This window comes from Mustela nivalis, assembly GCF_964662115.1.
Source record: "Mustela nivalis genome assembly, chromosome: 19".
Lineage (NCBI taxonomy): Eukaryota > Metazoa > Chordata > Mammalia > Carnivora > Mustelidae > Mustela > Mustela nivalis.
The window spans coordinates 17,926,273-17,943,972 of record NC_139038.1 but is presented as its reverse complement, the minus strand read 5'-3'; the positions used below and the strand labels follow the sequence as shown (position 1 = coordinate 17,943,972).

The 17,700-nt window shown below is 47.8% G+C and overlaps 1 protein-coding gene across 6 annotated transcripts in view; it reads left to right on the top strand.

Annotated features, from left to right (window-relative positions):
- Window positions 1–17,700, top strand: part of KATNIP (katanin interacting protein) — a 171,752-nt gene that overhangs the window by 7,470 nt on the left and 146,582 nt on the right. For 4 of the 6 annotated variants that reach the window (XR_014306480.1, XM_082714555.1, XM_082714558.1 and 1 more), the window contains exon 2: window positions 11,506–11,561. The exons of the other annotated variants lie outside the window; for them this stretch is intronic. Coding sequence is in view for 3 of the 4 variants with exons in the window: in XM_082714555.1 (XP_082570681.1) it covers window positions 11,506–11,561 (56 nt within the window). In the remaining variant the exon portion in view is untranslated. The remainder of the gene's footprint in view (window positions 1–11,505; window positions 11,562–17,700) is intronic. 6 annotated transcript variants of the gene reach the window in all.

Genomic DNA, 17,700 nt, shown 5'->3' with positions numbered 1-17,700 from the left:
TGTGCCTCCCTTCCCCTACCCCTTGGTTGGTCTGCCAGTCTTAAGTCTCACATTTAGATACCCACCTACCCGCCTACCTTCATGTTCAGAGAGGTGTTATGGTGGCCTGAACTGGGTCCACTGATGAGCTTTTCCATATTTAAAAGTTGTGGTTTCTCATAAAAACCTGGATTTGTCAGTCTCTTGATGGAAGGATGCTTTGGCCTATGGGCCTGCATTCCCACAAAGCCCTGGTCCTCCAGCCCTGAATGTTGGTCCCTCTTGACCTTGGACATGTGATGACAGTTTGGCCTCTTCTGGCTGATGACATTGGTCAGCAAGTGCCTTTTTCTTGCGTTGAGAATGTTAGCCTCAGCCTATAGACATCTGACATTTCAACCACTGCCCAAGCCAGCTCAGGAAGCTGGCCATTTCTTGTGCATATTCTTTCCCGCCTCCCTCCCTTCCCCTTGCTGTGTTCCCCGGAAGCTGTCTCTTTTCAGGTCACCTCCACACTGTGGATTGTGGTGCCTGATACCACCTGCAAAATTAACTCCTCCCACACGGTGGGGTCCCTTGGCCTCATGTGTCCTGCTGTGTCCCAGGCACTGGGCTTCACGCCTTTCCTCTTCCTTGGGGACAGAAACCCACTCTCATTCCTCTGTCCAGCCAGCATTTGGCCCCAGGACTGGCACAGGGAGATGTTCATGAGTGTTTGCTGGGCTAACATTGTAACTAGGAAAGAGATCAACTGGTTTGTCCCTTTGTGAATTGCTGGCTGGTCTCCATAAAACAGGCAGAGGAAAAGCCCTTGCAGCCAAGCCTACAGGTCAAGCTTCCAGAGATCTCACCTGGCTCCTCTTTCGCTAAGGAGAAAAGCATGGTTCCCCCCAGACATTGTCCTCTGGAGTCGTTCAGACCAGTCCTAATAATATGCCTTCACCTAGCTACCTTCACTACATCCCCAGCCCCTGTTGCAATCCCTCTACTTTGCAGTTAGCGTTCCTGTCCTCCCATTTTTTTTTCCCAGTGGGTTCACCATCGCTCCCACCTCCTGCCTCATTTTTGATTCTGATGCTACCTTGACCACCCTTAGCTGATGGATACTCTGGAGACAGCCCCTGACTTAACATGTCATTGGGGGATAGGAGGGTTTTTGGTCAATGTAGCACCAGGCCGGAAGTTGGATCACCAACCCATTCAGGGACCACTGCACTCTGTTACAGACTCTGAGTGACTTTGCAATGCAGTGTGTGTACATGCCTGTGTGTGTGTGTGTGTGTGTGTGTACGTACGTGCATGTGCACACATGATCTCTCTCAAGACTCCCAGACTGTTGAGGGGTGCTTAGGTGGCTCAGTTGGTTAGGTGTCCAACTTTTGGCTTGGGCTCACATCATGATCTTGGGGTCCTGAGATCAAGTCCCGCATTGGCTCGGCGCTCAGCACAGAGTCTGCTTGTCCCTTCTCCCTCTGGACTCTGCTCCTCCCCCAACTCACTCAAGCACTCTCTCTCTCTCAAACAAATAAATAGATAAGATCTTAAAAAGAATCTGAAACTATTTAGATAACTTTTTATGAACCTGCCTGAAATCAAAGGTTGATAGTGGCAAAAGAGACTTATCAGATGTAGTCCAGGGAACTTGATAGATTTTGGAGCTCTTTAAGGATCCTATGGAAGAAAACAAGTTTAGAAGCCTGCAGGGGGCACCTGGGTGGCTCAGTCTGTTGGGTGTCTGCCTTTGGCTTGGGTCCGGATTGCTCCCAGCATTGGGCTTCACTGTCGGGCTCCTTGCTCAGCAGGGAGTCTGCTTCTCACTCTCCCTCTGCCTGTTGCTCCCCCTACTTGTGCACTCACTCTCTGTCAAATAAGTGAAATCTTTAAAGAAAAGAAGAAGAAGCAGCAGCCTGCAGGGACCAGGCAGGCAGGTGATGTAAGTGACTGCAGTGTCCAGGGTGTATTTCATTAGACTGCTTTATGTCCGATTCTTTCAACACCTGTGTACACTTTGCATACCTGGCAATATTCCTCAGTTTCATAAAGAACTCGGTTGCCTACTAATTCCTTGCAGTATGTGGCTTCCTCCATCTCTCTCTCATCCGTAGAATAGAGGTAAGAGTTGTCCCACCCCCTGGGGTTATTGTGAAAATTAAAAGCATTCATTAAAAGCCCTTAGATCAGGACCTGAGACACGACAAGTCCGTATGTGTTCACTGCCATTAGGATGATGACGATTCTCTCTTTTGCCGGAGATGTGGCCACTTTCATCTTCACTGTAGGGAAAAACCTGTCAGACCTGCTGATAAACGGCACCTTGGACTTGACCTCAGTGGCAGGGAAGACAACCGGCCAGCAGGGGCTGGGAACCAGAGGATACCATGCCACCTGCCAGGCCGCTGTCCTCATCCTCAGACCACTATTGCCAGGCAGGAAGGCAAGTCCTGTGTTGCCAGATCGTTTAGGTTTGCAAAACCATCCAGAGCTCAGGATTTTAAAATGTCTTATCTCCCAAGGTGTGTAAAAAAAAAAAAAAAAATTTTTTTTTTTTTTTAACATTATGGAGACCAAACAAATATTTGTGGGGTGGGTTCAGCCAGTGAGTAACTTCCAATCTGGTCTGACCGCTGTCATTTATCAGATGTTGGGGACGCGGCCTGGGGAGTCAACACGCCTGCAGAGGTGGAGGAACAGGTCCAGATCCATTTCTGTCCAGCACCCCACCGCCCCACCCTCCTAATGAGCCCTTGTGGTGGGAAGTCCCGCCTCTTGCAGGATTTCAGATGGAGATTTTATTTTAAGCCTGCAAAAAGGCAACCCTGAAAAACCAGGACAGAGGATTAGATTTGCTTCCCAGCTCTCCCCAGCTTCCCGTTGGTGCCCACTAGGTGAGAGCTCGTGGAGACCTACTAAGGAGACTCCAGTTCTGAGGCCGCACGACCTTGGGGGGATTAATTTCTTTATCTCTCGGTGCCTGGACTCTGAATTTATAAAACAGAGATTAATAGTAGGACTTCCTCATAGGGCTGCTAAGAGAATCAAAGGAATCCATCTATCTAAAGGCCTTAAAATGGTACCCAGCCCTTAATAGGATCTCAGTAAAAATGAGCTGTCTGAGGAAGGAACGTATCTTTTTCTTTAGGATTCCAAGGCAGCTCATGCATCCTTTCCTATGTTTTCCAGGACTACTTGGCAGCTCCTTGTGGGGGGAGGGAGGAGTGGAAAGCAGACACTCAGAAGACACTTTAATTTGGTTACGCACACGCAGGCTCACAAATGCAGTGTCCACACTTGTTGTCAGTGGGGGGCTGGGTTGGCCTATGTAGTTGGAATGGGTTTGGGAACTTGTATGATGGATACAGAGGTCTACCAAAGTACATTTTAGCCTGGGAAGCATGCTGTCACATAAGCCACTGATTAGATTACAGAAGTGTGGCATTTTCTTATCTTTACTGTTTCAAATGAAAAAAAATCAATATTTTCCAATTATCTCCAGTGGTGTATTAAACTCACTTTGTCATATTTCATTTCACCATCTGAGAAAGAGCAGGGGGATAGGGTCAGGAAAATACATCGTGAGAGAAGATGAAGTCTTCATAGCAGTTCATACTCAGGCCTCCAGTTCTCTGGGCATTGTCCATTCAAAAATTCAGTCATTCATTCATTTACAGATTCCGGAAATGTCTACTGATAGCCATTCTATTCCAGGCATTGTTCCTGGTATGGGAAATTCAGGGATTAAAACAAAGCCAAACAATGACCATTTCTGGGGCAGGGGGTGCAGGGGGAGACAGGCCACAACTACATTAACAGGAAAAAGATCAGATAGGGGCTGTGCAGAGGGTAAAAAGTAGGGAGGGTGGTGTGCTAGTTAGTCCTCTCTGAAGAAGGAGCTCCCTTCAGGCTGAGTGAGATCTGATTGGTAAGAAGGAGCCAACAGGGGAGGACTGTGAGGACAAAGGACCCGGTGCAGGAAGGAATCGTGAGTCCAAAGAGCAGAGGAAAGAGTAGCGGGCTGCAGGTGTGCGTGGTGTGGATGCGAGCATGCGCACGTGGAGAGCATGCAGAGGGAAACGCACTGGCGGGTTGAGCAGGCAAGGGATGTAATCTCATTTTTAGTTGGCTGCCATGGGAAAAGCCCAGCAATAACAGAGACAGGACTCTTGCCAGGTGGCTCTTTGATGATCAAGGGCCTCGCAGAGCGGTGATGGGGAGGAAGGGAAAGGTTCAGGAAGCATTTGGGAACCAGAGTCCAAAAGAACCTGCTGAGGTCCATGAACACACAGCCAGCCGCTTATGGGGGAGTGAGCCACTCACTGCTAAGCACCTACTATGTGCAGGGTCCTGTTCTAAGCTTTTCACGGGTACTATCTTAATGCCGACCATAGACTGAAATGGAATCGTGCTATCAGGGTTTCCAAACAGGTACCGAGAAGCTGAGCCAGACAGGCTGACCCACCGCCTACCTTCTCTGCCGCCGCACAGCATTGTCCCCAGGCTCTCATGTAATTATGAAGTCAGCCGCAGAATGCATGGCTAAGCATTTTTAGAAATGCATAAGCAAATGCACGTAACAGTGTGCAGGTTATAAATAACCATTCCTAGCTGCCAGCTGCTGTTTGGGTTTGGAGAGGAAAAGAGGATCTTAGCATGACTTGTTTATCTCAGGTAATTTGGCAGTAAACTGGGCTCCGGGAATTTGAGTTACACAGAAAATGCAAAGGAAGAGTGACAGGGATATTGTTTTGGGCTTTCAGAAGACAGAATGTGACTTAAAGTCCCCAGAACCAGCCTGGAGGCGTGCATGGGGAATTGGAAGGAATCTGGAAGTGTCGCAGAGTCCATGTTTACCTGTCTTCCAAACAGTCACGCTTTTTGTCTAACAGATTTCTGTTACAATGATGAGATTTCCTTAAAGGGCTCTCCCCGCTTCCCTGCAAAAATGGTCCGTGGCATCAAAGTAGCCTTCTGCCTAGTTGCCTATTCGGTTAGAATCTAGAAGCCTGCTTTGTTGGATCTGTAGAGAACTTTAAAAAACTTTTTTTTTTTAGCTACTTGTCAGTATTTAAAACTTAGAAACTTTCTCCTAATACTGGTCTTCTCTAGAAAAATCCAATCCCATGAGACTGGGCCCATATTCCTGCATGGAAACTGGCAGCTGGCGTCAAATAGTGATTCCCTGGGGCCACCTGGGTGGCTCAGTCAGTTAAGCCTCATTCTTGATTTTTGGCTGGGGTCGTGTTCAACAGCAGCACCCAATAGTGATTCCCCTCAGGCTGGACAGGAGCTCCCCAGGCTGCTCTGTCCCCGCCCTGCCACCTTATGTGCCGCGGGTGTCTTTGCAAAGGCTGCAGGTGGAAGTCCAGGAAGCTGGGCTGGGGCTAAAGACCTGTGGGAGTGGGGTGGTAATGACAGTGGGGCTGGGGTGCTCGCATTCCTGCACTTGACACGAGGGGACGCTGGTAGCGATCAGGGTCTAGGGAACACTGGATTAGCAGCCAGACCTACGTTGTGTTAATCCCATTCCTCCCCTTCCTTGCTCTGACCTTGGGCAGGTTGCTTTCTCTGAGCCCCAAGGCTTTGTTGTTGTGCCTAATAGGGAGTCCTGAGAGCTGTCACCTGGGGAAGGAGCTCCAGGGGTAGGTGCTCAGTAAGCACGAGGAAACCACGATTTCCAGACAGCCGGTCCGGACAGGTCTCAGTTTCCTTTTCCTTGTTCCTCCTTCCTTTTTCCTTTCTCATCTTGTCTGGCCATCTCATGCAAACTTTGCCCTTAAATAAAGGAGCAGGTTACCAATAGTGTATTGGCTTAGCCAAGAAACCGTTGTTCCAATGTCCAGAAACCATATTTTGTCATCATTTCATTCTTATCTTTCACACATCGTGGATCAATCTCTTGAAAGAAGACAGTTTGTCTTCCCAAGATACTGTGTTGTCTTTTCGGCAAGCTTTGGGGTGCTGAGGTTCGCAGAGGCTACTCTCTCTCCCTCTGGCCGACTCCCCCTTCTTGGGTTCCCTGAACAATCTACATTTTCCATTGTATTTTTTAAAAAAATTTGCATCTACCTTTGGACATTTAATATTTTAAGTTTCTTTTTATTTTTCCAAAAGGAAATAGGTCCATGTACATCATTCAAAAATAAAAAAATATAAAAAGGAACAGTGATTTCTTGTCTTTGTACATGTAGCTCTGGGTGGTTCTTCAAATAGGACAGGTGTGAGTATTTATTCTTATTTTCCTCTTAGAGAAAAGATCGCATAGTTCATATACTTTCTGCCCATCAATTTTTTCCTTATGTACAAGGAGCTTGTCCATTCTTTTTTCCAGCTTCCCAGTATTCTGTGCCATTGTGTGGATTCGCCGTATTTATTCATCCAGCCCCCACTGCCAGACCTACGGGTCATTTGCAACATTTGTTATTGGAGATTGTGATACAGTGAATACCTTTGTACATCCATTTCCTCTTTGTAGAGGTAATTCTTTGCAGCGGATTCCTGGAAGTGCTGTTGCTGGCCCAAAAGGAAAATGCCCCTAGACTTCTAAGGATATTGTCAAAATACCTTCCAAAGGTATTTTATATCCATAAACACACCCAGAGTGTCATTCTGCACTTCCCCTCTCCTTAGTGCTCCAAAGTGCCAGCTTCCTAGCTCTTGCAAACAGGATGTTGTCAAACCTCTGATTTTTGCCAGTCCGATTAGTGAGATTAAGTGGTATTTCAGTGGGATATTTGACATTTAAATTAAATTCCACAGATATATAAAATGAGAGCAATATAAGCTCTCCTGTTTGGACAACAGAAGAAATAAGCTCATTTTTGTGACCTCATGGTGCTACCATCCCCCCAGTGGAGAGAAACAAGTTCTTTGTTCAAAGCTCCTTTGTGGCGGGGAGGTCCCAGCATGGGCCCTCTCTGCCGGCAGGATTTCCACTGGATTTATTCTCCAAAGCCCGACCCCTCCTGCCAAGGCTGAGCATTTCACCTGAGCAGACAGGAGTGAGCGTCTAATGCCAAGCCTGCCTGACCACTCTTGGCATCTTAGGCGTTTACCCGGCTGCTGGCACACCGTCTTCTTTGATCATTGGGAAATCATTTCCATCCAACCCCTTTACTAATTGCTCTAGCAGTCCAAAGTACATTGAAAAGCTGCATCACAGAAAGAATTGCTTATATCAGACTCCCTCCCAGGTCGGTTCTCTTGGGCTTGTACTTGTCTTTAACGCCCTGATTAAGGATCCGTGTGGCCTGGTGGTTAGGGCTGAAGGTTCTGGAGCCAGACTGCTCAGCTCCAGATCAGTCTCCTCTGCTCTCTAGCTCGGGTGATTAGGGCAGATTTTCTAGCCTCTTTGGGTCTCAGTGACTGCATCTGACAAGCGGGATAATAGTGCCTATTTCTTGGGTAGTTGAGAGGAGTACATGGGTTGATTTGTTGACTTAGCCTGGAGCTCAGTGCCTGGCACAGAGTAAACCCGACTTAAGTTGAGCTCACATGGTAATCACAATGATTAATATGATTGTGATGGTGATAATGTTAGTGACAATAGCCACTGGAGAACAGGGAGCCCTGTCCCTTACAAGCTACGTTTCTATGACCTCGAAAAAGCAGTTCAATCACCCCCTTAAAGTTTGCTTCTCATTTCTTCCTTGCTCATACCAGCGGGATAGTACTGTCCATCTAGAGCAAGAGTCAGCAGACTACAGCCTGGGAGCGAAATCCAGCCTGCCGCCTGTGTTTGTGAATAAAGTTTTATTGGAACACAGCGGCCCCCATTTGTTTACATATAGTCTAGTGCTGCTCTTGCAACATGATGGCCGAGTCAAGTAGTTGCACCAGAGACTTTATGATTTAATGAACTTACGGCCTATAAGGTAAAAAATATTTATTCTCAGGGGCACCTGGGTGGCTCAGTCGGTTAGGCTTCTGCTTTCGGCTCAGGTCATGATCTCAAGAGTCCTAGGATCGAGCCTTGCGTGGGGCTCTCCGCTCAGCAGTGAGTCTGTCCCTCCCTCTCCCTTTGTGATCTCTCTTGCTTTTTCTCTCTTCAATAAATAAATAAAATCTTAAAAAATATAAAAATAAAAAATATTTACTCTCTGGCCTTTTACAGGACAAGTTCACTCTTCTTCTACCCTTATAGGAAAAACAGAGGGAGTAATCACCATGTGAATAACTTAGTTAGAAATACTGCACAATGATATGCATGTGTATTTGCATACATTTCCATATGCACCAAATATTTCACATGTGGAGTAGACTATAGCAATGGTTAGAAAAGGCTGTGTCCAGGGCGCCTGGGTGGCTCAGTCATCAAGCATCCGCCTTGGGCTCAGGTCATGATCCCAGGGTCCTGGGATGGAGCCCCGCATAAGGCTCCCTGCTCAGCGGGAAGCCTGCTTCTCCCTCTTCCACTCTCCCTGCTTGTGTTCCCTCTCTCACTGTGTGTCTGTCAAATAAATAAATAAAACTTAAAAAAAAAAAAAAACCTCTTTAAAAAACAACAACAATAACAAAAATAATAATAAATTTTTAAAAGGCTGTGTCCTGTGGACTGTACTTCATAGGAGGTTTAGGGCTCTGTTAAGAGTAATTCTGATGCTGATTTTCCCTGCCTGATGGTTTCAGATGCAGAGGAAGACTCCCCACCCCTCTGAAGGGTAGCCCTGAGTGTTATGGTCTACATCTAGAGCAAAGTAAAACCAAATGGTCAGAATATTCTAACCACTGAAAATAAGTCCAAAATGCAGATAAAATTCTGAAGTCCTGCATGGGAGGATATTATATGCCTTCATGTCTTTTTCATTTCTGGGGTGTTTTTTCCCCCGTTCCCAGGCACATGTCTGTTTTATAATGTGAGGTCCACATCTATCACTTACATTTGGCCTTATTTACGGTCTCATGGCTAAAAATGACAGGTCACCTTGCAAAATGCAGGGGGAACACCTCAATTTTGCAAGCGACATCTTTTGATACTAATGTCACCTTCTCCCACCTCCCTCCCTGAGCGTCCTGAGAATACGATGAGATCTAAGTAGGAGGGTATTTCGAGACGCTGAGTGCAGTGGACAGGTCCGGTGTAAACACGTTCTTTCTGTCCTTGGCAGGAAGGAGCAGCTACAGGGAGGAGAGAGGGGCTCAGTGGTGTGAGGACTGGGTGTTAGATTACAAGTGTGCGTAATTAGCCTGGGTTATCTTCATTGGAAAATAAGCCAGTTATTTTCCAATGTAATGAATAAGCAGCTTCTAATGAACTCTGGTAGAGAGATTTGCTTTCCAATTTCAGTAGTTAAGTTTTGTGTTCTTTGTATTAATGGGTTGTTTTTATGGCCCATCTTAATGTTTTTCTTACTGTTCTCCGTTGGTGTAACAGAATTTTAGGGATACAGAGCAACTCCCGAGGTGATTCACCCTGTCTTTTAAAATAAAAATAAAAATTAAAAAATAGGAAGGAAATATGGCCCAGAAGGATCCTGGGAGATCCTGTGACTTCTCTACAGTCTCGTAACTGGTCAGCTGTCCACTGGACCATGTCCCTAAGTTTGTGTCTAACCAGCACCAGAAGGGCTGCAGCCAGACTCTGGGAGCTGCCATGTTTGCCCCTGGACTAGCTCTGCTTTCCTTCTCCCTGGCTTTGCTCTGAGGCTCTCTCCCTGCTGGCATCTTACTTACCTACCTAAGCGCTGCCTCTGCTGGTAGAGCGCTCTGGTCTGACCCCTGGTCTCCAAGCCTCCCTGTCACCTTCCAGCTCCAGGCCAATCTCCTGGCTCCCAGCCCTGCCGTGTGTGGCCTACGACCTGGTATGCCATCCTCTCTGGTCGGCCTTGCAGCCTACAGTGAGTCCCTGCGCTGACAGCTTAGACCAAGGGCAGTCAAGGGTTTCTGGGAGTGGCCGCCCTGGTTCCTCCCTCCAGAGCATCGGGGGTCAGGAGGTGGGATAAAATGGGTCCAACAGCCCAGATCCCCTGGTCCTTAATTTTGGGCCTTCTTCTTAATTTTTTAAATTAACAAACCTTATTTTTTAGAGCAATTTTAGGTCCATGGCAAAGTTGGGTAGAAAGTACAGCGTGTTTTCGTAGACCCTCCCTGTCTGCACACAGCACAGCCTTGCCCCACTGCTGGCATCCAGCATCTCAGTGGTACGTTAAGTGGGTATCTGTGGAACGCAATGACAGATCAATTTCAGGTCACTTTGCTCTGCCTGGGCATTCTCGGTAGTCTGTCCCCCAACGAATTTCAAATTCTGTCTTTCGAAATGAATTTCAAATTCCAGTTGACTGCAGTTGGATTACTGAGGTTGGGGTCCTGTACAGCCTTGGAGCTCCCCTCTGAGGACAGGGAGGAAAGGGAGAGAGAAGGAGGCAGCTTAGGGTGTCCTTATGAGCTGAGCAGATAACCCAAAGGACATCTACTCTACCATGATCTTTTATAATCCAAGGTCTCCTATAAGTTCTCTGGCTGCCTCTTTTCCAAATCCTTTATTAATATCGGCCCTAAATTCTGGCAATTGCCAGAGGTTCATCATCGCTTTTCCCCTTATTCTCACTTTCTTGGAAAGAGTGTCCTCCTCTGACCGGTGCTTCATCACCGGCTATGAGGTCCCCCACCCTCTGCCCCCCACACCCATGTAGACTTACTGGAAGTCACCACATCCAGAGACAAACATCTTTCCTCCGAGACTCAGTCCCCGCTTCTTGCCTCTAGAGAAGTCATTGCTAAGTCTTTTTGCTCCTGCTTTGGAGCATTCTTGGGTCATGGGACGTGTGGTACTGATTTTCCCACGAATAGCCACCTGCGAGGAAAGCTGGGTATTTTGGAAGACACATGGGCAAGGCGCAGAGGTTCCCATGTTACCTTTTAAAACCAAGGCAATCCATTAATTTTCCATCAAGGAATCCTTTTGTAATGGACACTTGCATAAAAGTTGTGAAAGCTGCATTTGGAACAGCATATTTAAACCATATGATGTTGAGCTGTTGAATTTATGCATACTTTCAAATGTTAGTCTTTCAGTTTTCTAAGAAAAGCAACATTCTCTTTGAAATTGCCCATTATATAGGAAATGTGGGTGATTACTGCTAATTCACATCTGTACCATCACCTAGATAGCGAGTTTGGGGGTTTGGTGAAGCCCACTGGTGTGCACTGATCAAAGGTTATGTGTATGCACACTGTGGAAGGCATTTTTGTGGAAGGCATTTTATATAATTCCAAACAATTTAATAAAAATGTAATTCGACTGGGAAATCTTCCGTCGGCCCTGGCAGAGTGCAGATAATGTTCCAGATTAAAGAGCTGAGGCTTTGTTCATTACAGTCAAACGACGCGAGTGTGTGAATTACCATTTCCTTGCCGTTGGTCTATTTCAAGAGTATGGCATTTTCCCACTATAATAATAGGCTACATTTTCTTAAAATCATTTGATTATGATTGGTCCCGTCTATTCAGTTTGCAAATAAAAAGCTTTTGTGGTGATAAACTAGCTGCTTTAAAATAGCCTTCATCTCTGGTTCTGCTTTTGAACTGCTACAGGTCAGACTCTGCGAAAGGCTGACAGAAGCCGGTCGTGCTCGCGGGAGAAAAAGGAGGTAAATGTGTCACTGGTGAGGGTGGGTGGGAGGCGGCTTGGTTTGAAGGGGGCCTTCCGGTGAGTAAGAACGCCTGGACCTCCTGCTTGTCCCTCTCGGAGTCTCCAGCTTGAATCCTGGTCCGGAAGATATCTGGCACCTTGAGGTCTCAACCAGAGTGTCACTGGTAGTAACAGTCTCTTAGAAAGTGTATCAGTTAGCTTTGTCTGTGTAACAAATTAAACCCATGTTTTAGGGATGTCAGCAACAGTGCTTTTAGGTCATGATTTTTGGGGTCGGCAGCGTGGGCTCAGCAGTTCTGATTTCAGCTGGGCTCACTGTGCCTTTGCAGTGAGGATTATGTCACCTTGGGGATGGGAATACCAGAGCTTCAGCTCTCTTTTAGTGCTTTCTCATCCACCAGCCAGCCAGCCAGCTTTGTTCTTCTGGGGGTTCAGGGGGTCAAGAGCATGAAGAGCGGAAGCTATAGCCCCTCTTGAGCCCTGGGCTTGGAACCCAACAGCATGGTGTCCCTTCTGCCAACTTGGTTTTCTTTAAAGCAAGTCACACGGTCAGGCCAGGTTGGAGGGGTGGGGAAGTAGGCCTCACCTCTGCATGGGAAATCCACAAATACCGCGGCCATTCTTGAAACCTGCCGCACTGAGCCCACCTGTCCTGCACCCGGCAGAAGGGATGAGAGGGACACAGCCCCGATCTCATGGTGGGTGCCGTATAGATGGAAGGGATGTGCAGTGGGGTCAGCATAACGCCGTGTGAGAAGCACAGAGAGAGTGGAATTTCAGTACAGAAAAGGGCTCACCTGACTCTGCCAGTGATCTCCAGAAAGGCAGGCAGAAAAGCCGATATGCAGGCTGCCTCTTTAGAATGAGCAGCAGTTTTCGAGCCAAGTGAAGAGCATGGTCAAAGTCAAAGTCAGACACAGATAAGGAAGGTTGCAAGATTACTGAGCCGATGGGGCGCCTGGGTGGCTCAGTGGGTTAAAACTTGGGTCATGATTCCAGGGTACTGGGATCGAGCCCCACATCGGGGGCTCTGCTCAGTGGGGAACCTGCTTCCTCATCTCTCTCTGCCTGCCTCTCTGCTCACTTGTGATCTCTGTCTGTCAAATAAATAAAATCTTAAAAAAAAAAAAAAAAAGATTACTGAGCCAGAGGGTACAAAGTAGAAGCAAGGACCCAGACGGTACCTCAGGGCCCTCGGATCCAGTCTCAAGCTCCCCAGAGTTTGAATTGGAGTCGTATGTAGCCACAGATGGGTGTAGGGGAACCGTGCGAAGGCACGAGGCTCATCTTAACTATTGACCAAATCTTGAAATTCGTCCTGTGTCCTCTGAGTTGGCCTCATCCTCAGCCAAGTGAAGCAGGTTGGGGTTGGACCGCAGAGGGCCGTGGGAGCTTTGCCGTGGCTGTCATCTTGTGCCCTCTTGTCTCCTTTCTCAGCTGTAGCCAGAACAGCCGGCGTGGGTCTCCTTTTTATTCAAGCCACCCGCCAGGGACGAGGGCTAGGACCTTGGTGCTGCTGAAAACATCTAGCTGTCAGCCCTGATGGCCATTCTAGAAACTGAACCAGAGTGGATTCTGTCACTCCTTCCTGGTAGGAACATTTTTCTGGACGCAGGAGCTGGTGTGCGTGTATCCCACAAAGTCCTTCCAGGGTCTTGGAACAGGAGTGAGCATAGGCCCCAGCAGGCTCCCAGCCCCCCTTGATCAAGTGACTTAGTGTGGGCTCCCCCAAAGCCAGGAATGAAGTATTTCAACCTAACCGAGGCTTTCGGTCACAGAGTAACATCACGGCATTTATCCACGACATTGGCTGGGAATCGACAAAACAGGGCAGCAGGAAAGGAGATTCGCAGGTCCCCCTCTGTCTTTCTCCTTGGCAACAAGGACTCCCTGATTGCTGCTTTCCTGGCTCCTCCCATCATGCCGGTTGCCCGAGAGCACTTCATCTCCCTCCTCTTCTGCAAAGAGTGGAGATGTTTATCACAATTTCTAAGTTTCACCCCAAAAGAGATTTAAAATGGTTTCAGGCCTTTCTGGAAAAGACGGTGCGGACTCTTTAAAAAAACAGGGCTTTTGTTTGGTTAGAGAATCAAGAGAGAGAGATAGCAAGGTGCCAGGATGCTCATCTTGATCTATGACAACATGCTTTTCCTGCCCACTTCCTCTTCGGCAACCCGCACCCCCATCACCTGTGAAATCTGTACTTCCTGAGACTCGTGCCTAACCCAGGATGCTAGGTAGAGATCAGACTCTGTCACCATGAAAGGCAAGGGGAAGACGAGCTCGTTGGAACAGACAGGTGCCTCGTGCTGCTTCGGTGGTGAGGTGACACGGGCCTGGTCGCACCAGGGCAGGTGAACGTGCTGTTTCCTTCCTGGGTCGGGACTGGGTAGTTCTCCCTGTGGTCCTGAGCCAACCCGGCAAGGGGAGGAGAGAAGGCTATTCACAGTGAGCTCAGCAGGCCAAATTCAACCCCAAGATGTGTTTTATTTGGCCCAGACCCTATTCCATTAAAAAAAAAATTAGCTGTCCACATTTACAATTTTCGCATTAAAATGTGCACTTCTGGCTTCTTTGATAAAATGGAGAATGACAGCAGAGGCCTTATTCCCGTGAAGCAATGCTGGGCCATGGCTGGTGTGGGGGGGCCCTCCATTCTGCCATCCCTGCCCTCCACACACATACACACACACACACACACCTGCTGAGCAGCAGACAGGTGTCAGCAACCGCACTGTGACCAGCCCTGTGCCAAGGGCTTTGTTTCAGTGGTCGAAAACATTGCTGCCCATTAGAGTCACCCTGGAGCTTTTTAAATACCCTGAAGTTTAGGCGTTTTTCCAGACCAGTTAAATCAGCGTCTTTTTGGGTGGGACACCCCCACCCCCACACCCCAAGCCACAGTTGAGAACCAGTGCTTGGTCCGTATTAAGTAACCCCTGGCTCTCAGCTCGGGTCCTGCCCTGAGCAGTGCATGCCTGCATGGCCCCGAGACACCCCAGTTCTCAAGGCCTCCCACAGACACCGATAAACCCCCATCAGGTGCTGGAGGAAGAGCCCCCGTAAAGCGAGGCTTTGGAAGAGCTCCGGTCCTTTCAGAAACATGCGTCCGATGGTTAACCTGAAGCCGGTAGATACTTTCCATTTAGCTGGTAAAAGTATTCTTGGCCTTGTCTCTAACAAGTATTCATGGTTTCTGCCTGTGGAGATTATATAGTGTTTATGGCCCTTGGTCTTGAATTATTCATGATTTTGAAATTGTGGTCATTGTAGTTTACTCAAAAATCATTAGGAAGTAAATTTATCACACAGTGTTTAAAAACGTGGAAAAGAAAACCACAAAGGAGGAAAAAGATCTGTGTTCATCAGCCCCCCAGCATCCATCCTGTTGCCCGTGGCACTGTGGGGCTCACGGCCATGGTGCTGGGGACAGCACAGAGCTGCTCGGGCCGCACGAGACGGAGTTCCCTCAGTGTACTCCTCCTGCCTCAGGTCCCGGTCATCTGACCTTGGCTGATTCTCTTGACCCCTCTCACTGCCTTTTGAGATTTCTGTTTACTAGGCTACTAGTAATGCGTTAAAGTACCCCGCACAGCACCAGACCCGTAGTAAGCATTCCATAAATGTTAGCTGTTACATTATTTCAATCATTTCTTAGCATGTCTAATATTTAACAGAGAGGTATTCGTGTCCTTGGACAGAGAAGGCGCCTGATTGTACTTCCTGCTGAAGGGATGTCCCTTGCTCCAGCTGCACTGGGAGCTGATTCCATCCTTCCAGTCTCCTGGCTGTATGCCCCTAGGCAGGCTAGATCCAGCGCCCCTACTCTGAACCAGTCTGAGAGTCTCCAGTGATAATGGACTGCCTTCTTTTGCAGCTGATTGGAGATTCTGAAAAATGCTCTTAACAGCACACTGATCTGCTGAGCTCACTTTGTAAAGGACTGCAAAAGTCCTTTAACTAAACCACCAAGAAAATGTTACGCTTTCCCTTTGCATGCACGTACAAGCACACACACTTGGACACATGGACACATGGACACTGGCACGCGCGCCCACACACACATGCACACACACACAAGTACTTCCTGCTGTTAAGCAAAGTCTTTCATTGCAAGGACTAGAGACTCCTTCCATCTTTGCCATGCAAAAGAGGAGCTGGAGAACACAGTGGAGGGAGTCCGGGATTCTGGCTGCCTCCAGGGATGGGGAAGACCCGATGACTCTCTCTACCATCTCGAACATGCCGCCACTCTTCTCTGCTCTGTGCACCTCGTCACTGTCTTGCTCTTCCCTCTCCTCCCTTCTCCCAGTTCAGATGCAGAGAGAGTCTAGTCTGATTGACCTGGTAGTCAGTACCAAAGGATATTTGGGGGACACAGTGCTCCTGCTATCAGTGCCGCAGATGCCCTCTCAAGAAGCAGACGCAGTAAGCAATGGCTGGTGTGTCCTTCGAGAAATCTTGCGTAGACATGCAGCTATGCAGAACAGATCTGTCCCTCTTTGTCCCCGTGATAGCACAACAACACATGACACCTTTTCCTTGGATTTTTTTTTTTTTTCCACTTAATACCATGTTTTGGAGAGCATTCCATAAGGACTTGTTCTCGGACCTCATCCATTCCTCTCTGTAGCTGCGTAGTGCTCCACTGTGAATTCACGGAAGCACAGTCCTTTCTCTGAAACCCTTGGGGCCAAATGTGTTTCGCTGTTTTAGAATTTAGAAAGTAACACCATCCCAGTGTGGCCTGGGACAACACCCTATGATCAAACACATTAACACATCTGCAGGGGAAATATGATTATTCATACTACGTAGGATAAACAAAGGTGGTAAATTTCGTGTCAGTTCTGATCTGATCTGGTCTGGTTCTGATACCAAATAATGCATGTAAGGGAGTGTGGACCTGTCCGTAGATAATGTTACCATTCCTGGTGGACAGCTCTCTAGGCTGTTAAGAGAATTTGCTAGCAGAAGCGCACTTTAAGGAATACCCTCGAGCAGACGTCTTTGTGCACATGTCCAAAGCTGAAATTCTTAAAAGTGGAATGACTGACTCAAAGAGTTGCTCTTTTTAAAAACGGACATTGCCACTTGGTCTCCCAACAGCACGAGAGAGGCAAAGCTTTTGTTCCAGGCCACCCTATAGCATGCTAACCACAGTGAAGTGTGGCTGTCCACACCAGGACCATTCAGTGGCCACTCCCATATGCTCTCCAGTCCGCTTTTTTCCGGAGGGAGTAGGAGCAGGGCAGCTGTCCGGAGAAGGACTGGGAGGCATGGCCAGCACCTCGATTTCTAAAAGCCATTTTTCCTGGGCCCTTGGCTCTGAGCACCTTGCTTGACTGGTTGCCAGAGCAGCAGTGGGACTAGCGACTTGGAAGTTTCAGACTCTGCCGGCGTGCAGTGAAGAGACCCTTCCCCTTCCTCATTTCCGATTCCAGGCTTCTTGCCACTTCAGCTTTCTGGGCAATAGAGCATTGGCTCTTCCATATTTACAGATCTCAACCCCTTATTTAAAAATTTAAAAAAATTCTTTAAAAAGTAAAAAAAAATAAAAATTTGAAAAATAACTAAAGAAGAAGAAGAAGAAGAAGAAGCGTGAGGGAGGAAAAAAAAAATACAGCAATGCAGGCTGTTAGCCCTATATTACAAGAGCCTGTCCAGTGTGACAGCTGACATTCCAAATCCGTACTTTTCCTGGAATGAAAGCTTTTAGTTCACATTTCTGGGCAGAGAAGGACTAAATCCATTTTTCATCCAGTTGCCAACCACATTCCCCATGGCAAAGTTACAACTGTCAGTCTTTTGGCCCCTTGGGGTCTTGGTCTCTGCAGCTCTTAGGGTTTGGAGGTGGGGGAGCCTTCATGCCACCGACAACTTCTGCTCACTCCCGGGCAAACAAGTCACGTGGTGGGGCTCAAAGCCACTTAGCAAAGTAGGGGATCCTAGGAACACTAGAACCAAGCAGCCTGGATTCTTAGCCTACCCACCCCATCACTCAGGCCAGTTGCCTGTCCTGCCTGTGAGTTGACTTTCTCTTCTAAGGAGTAAGGATCATAGAAAGCCTGCATCGGAGGGTCCTGGGAAGAACTCAGTGATTTAATATGTGTAAAGTCCTGGCAAGAGTGCTTGGC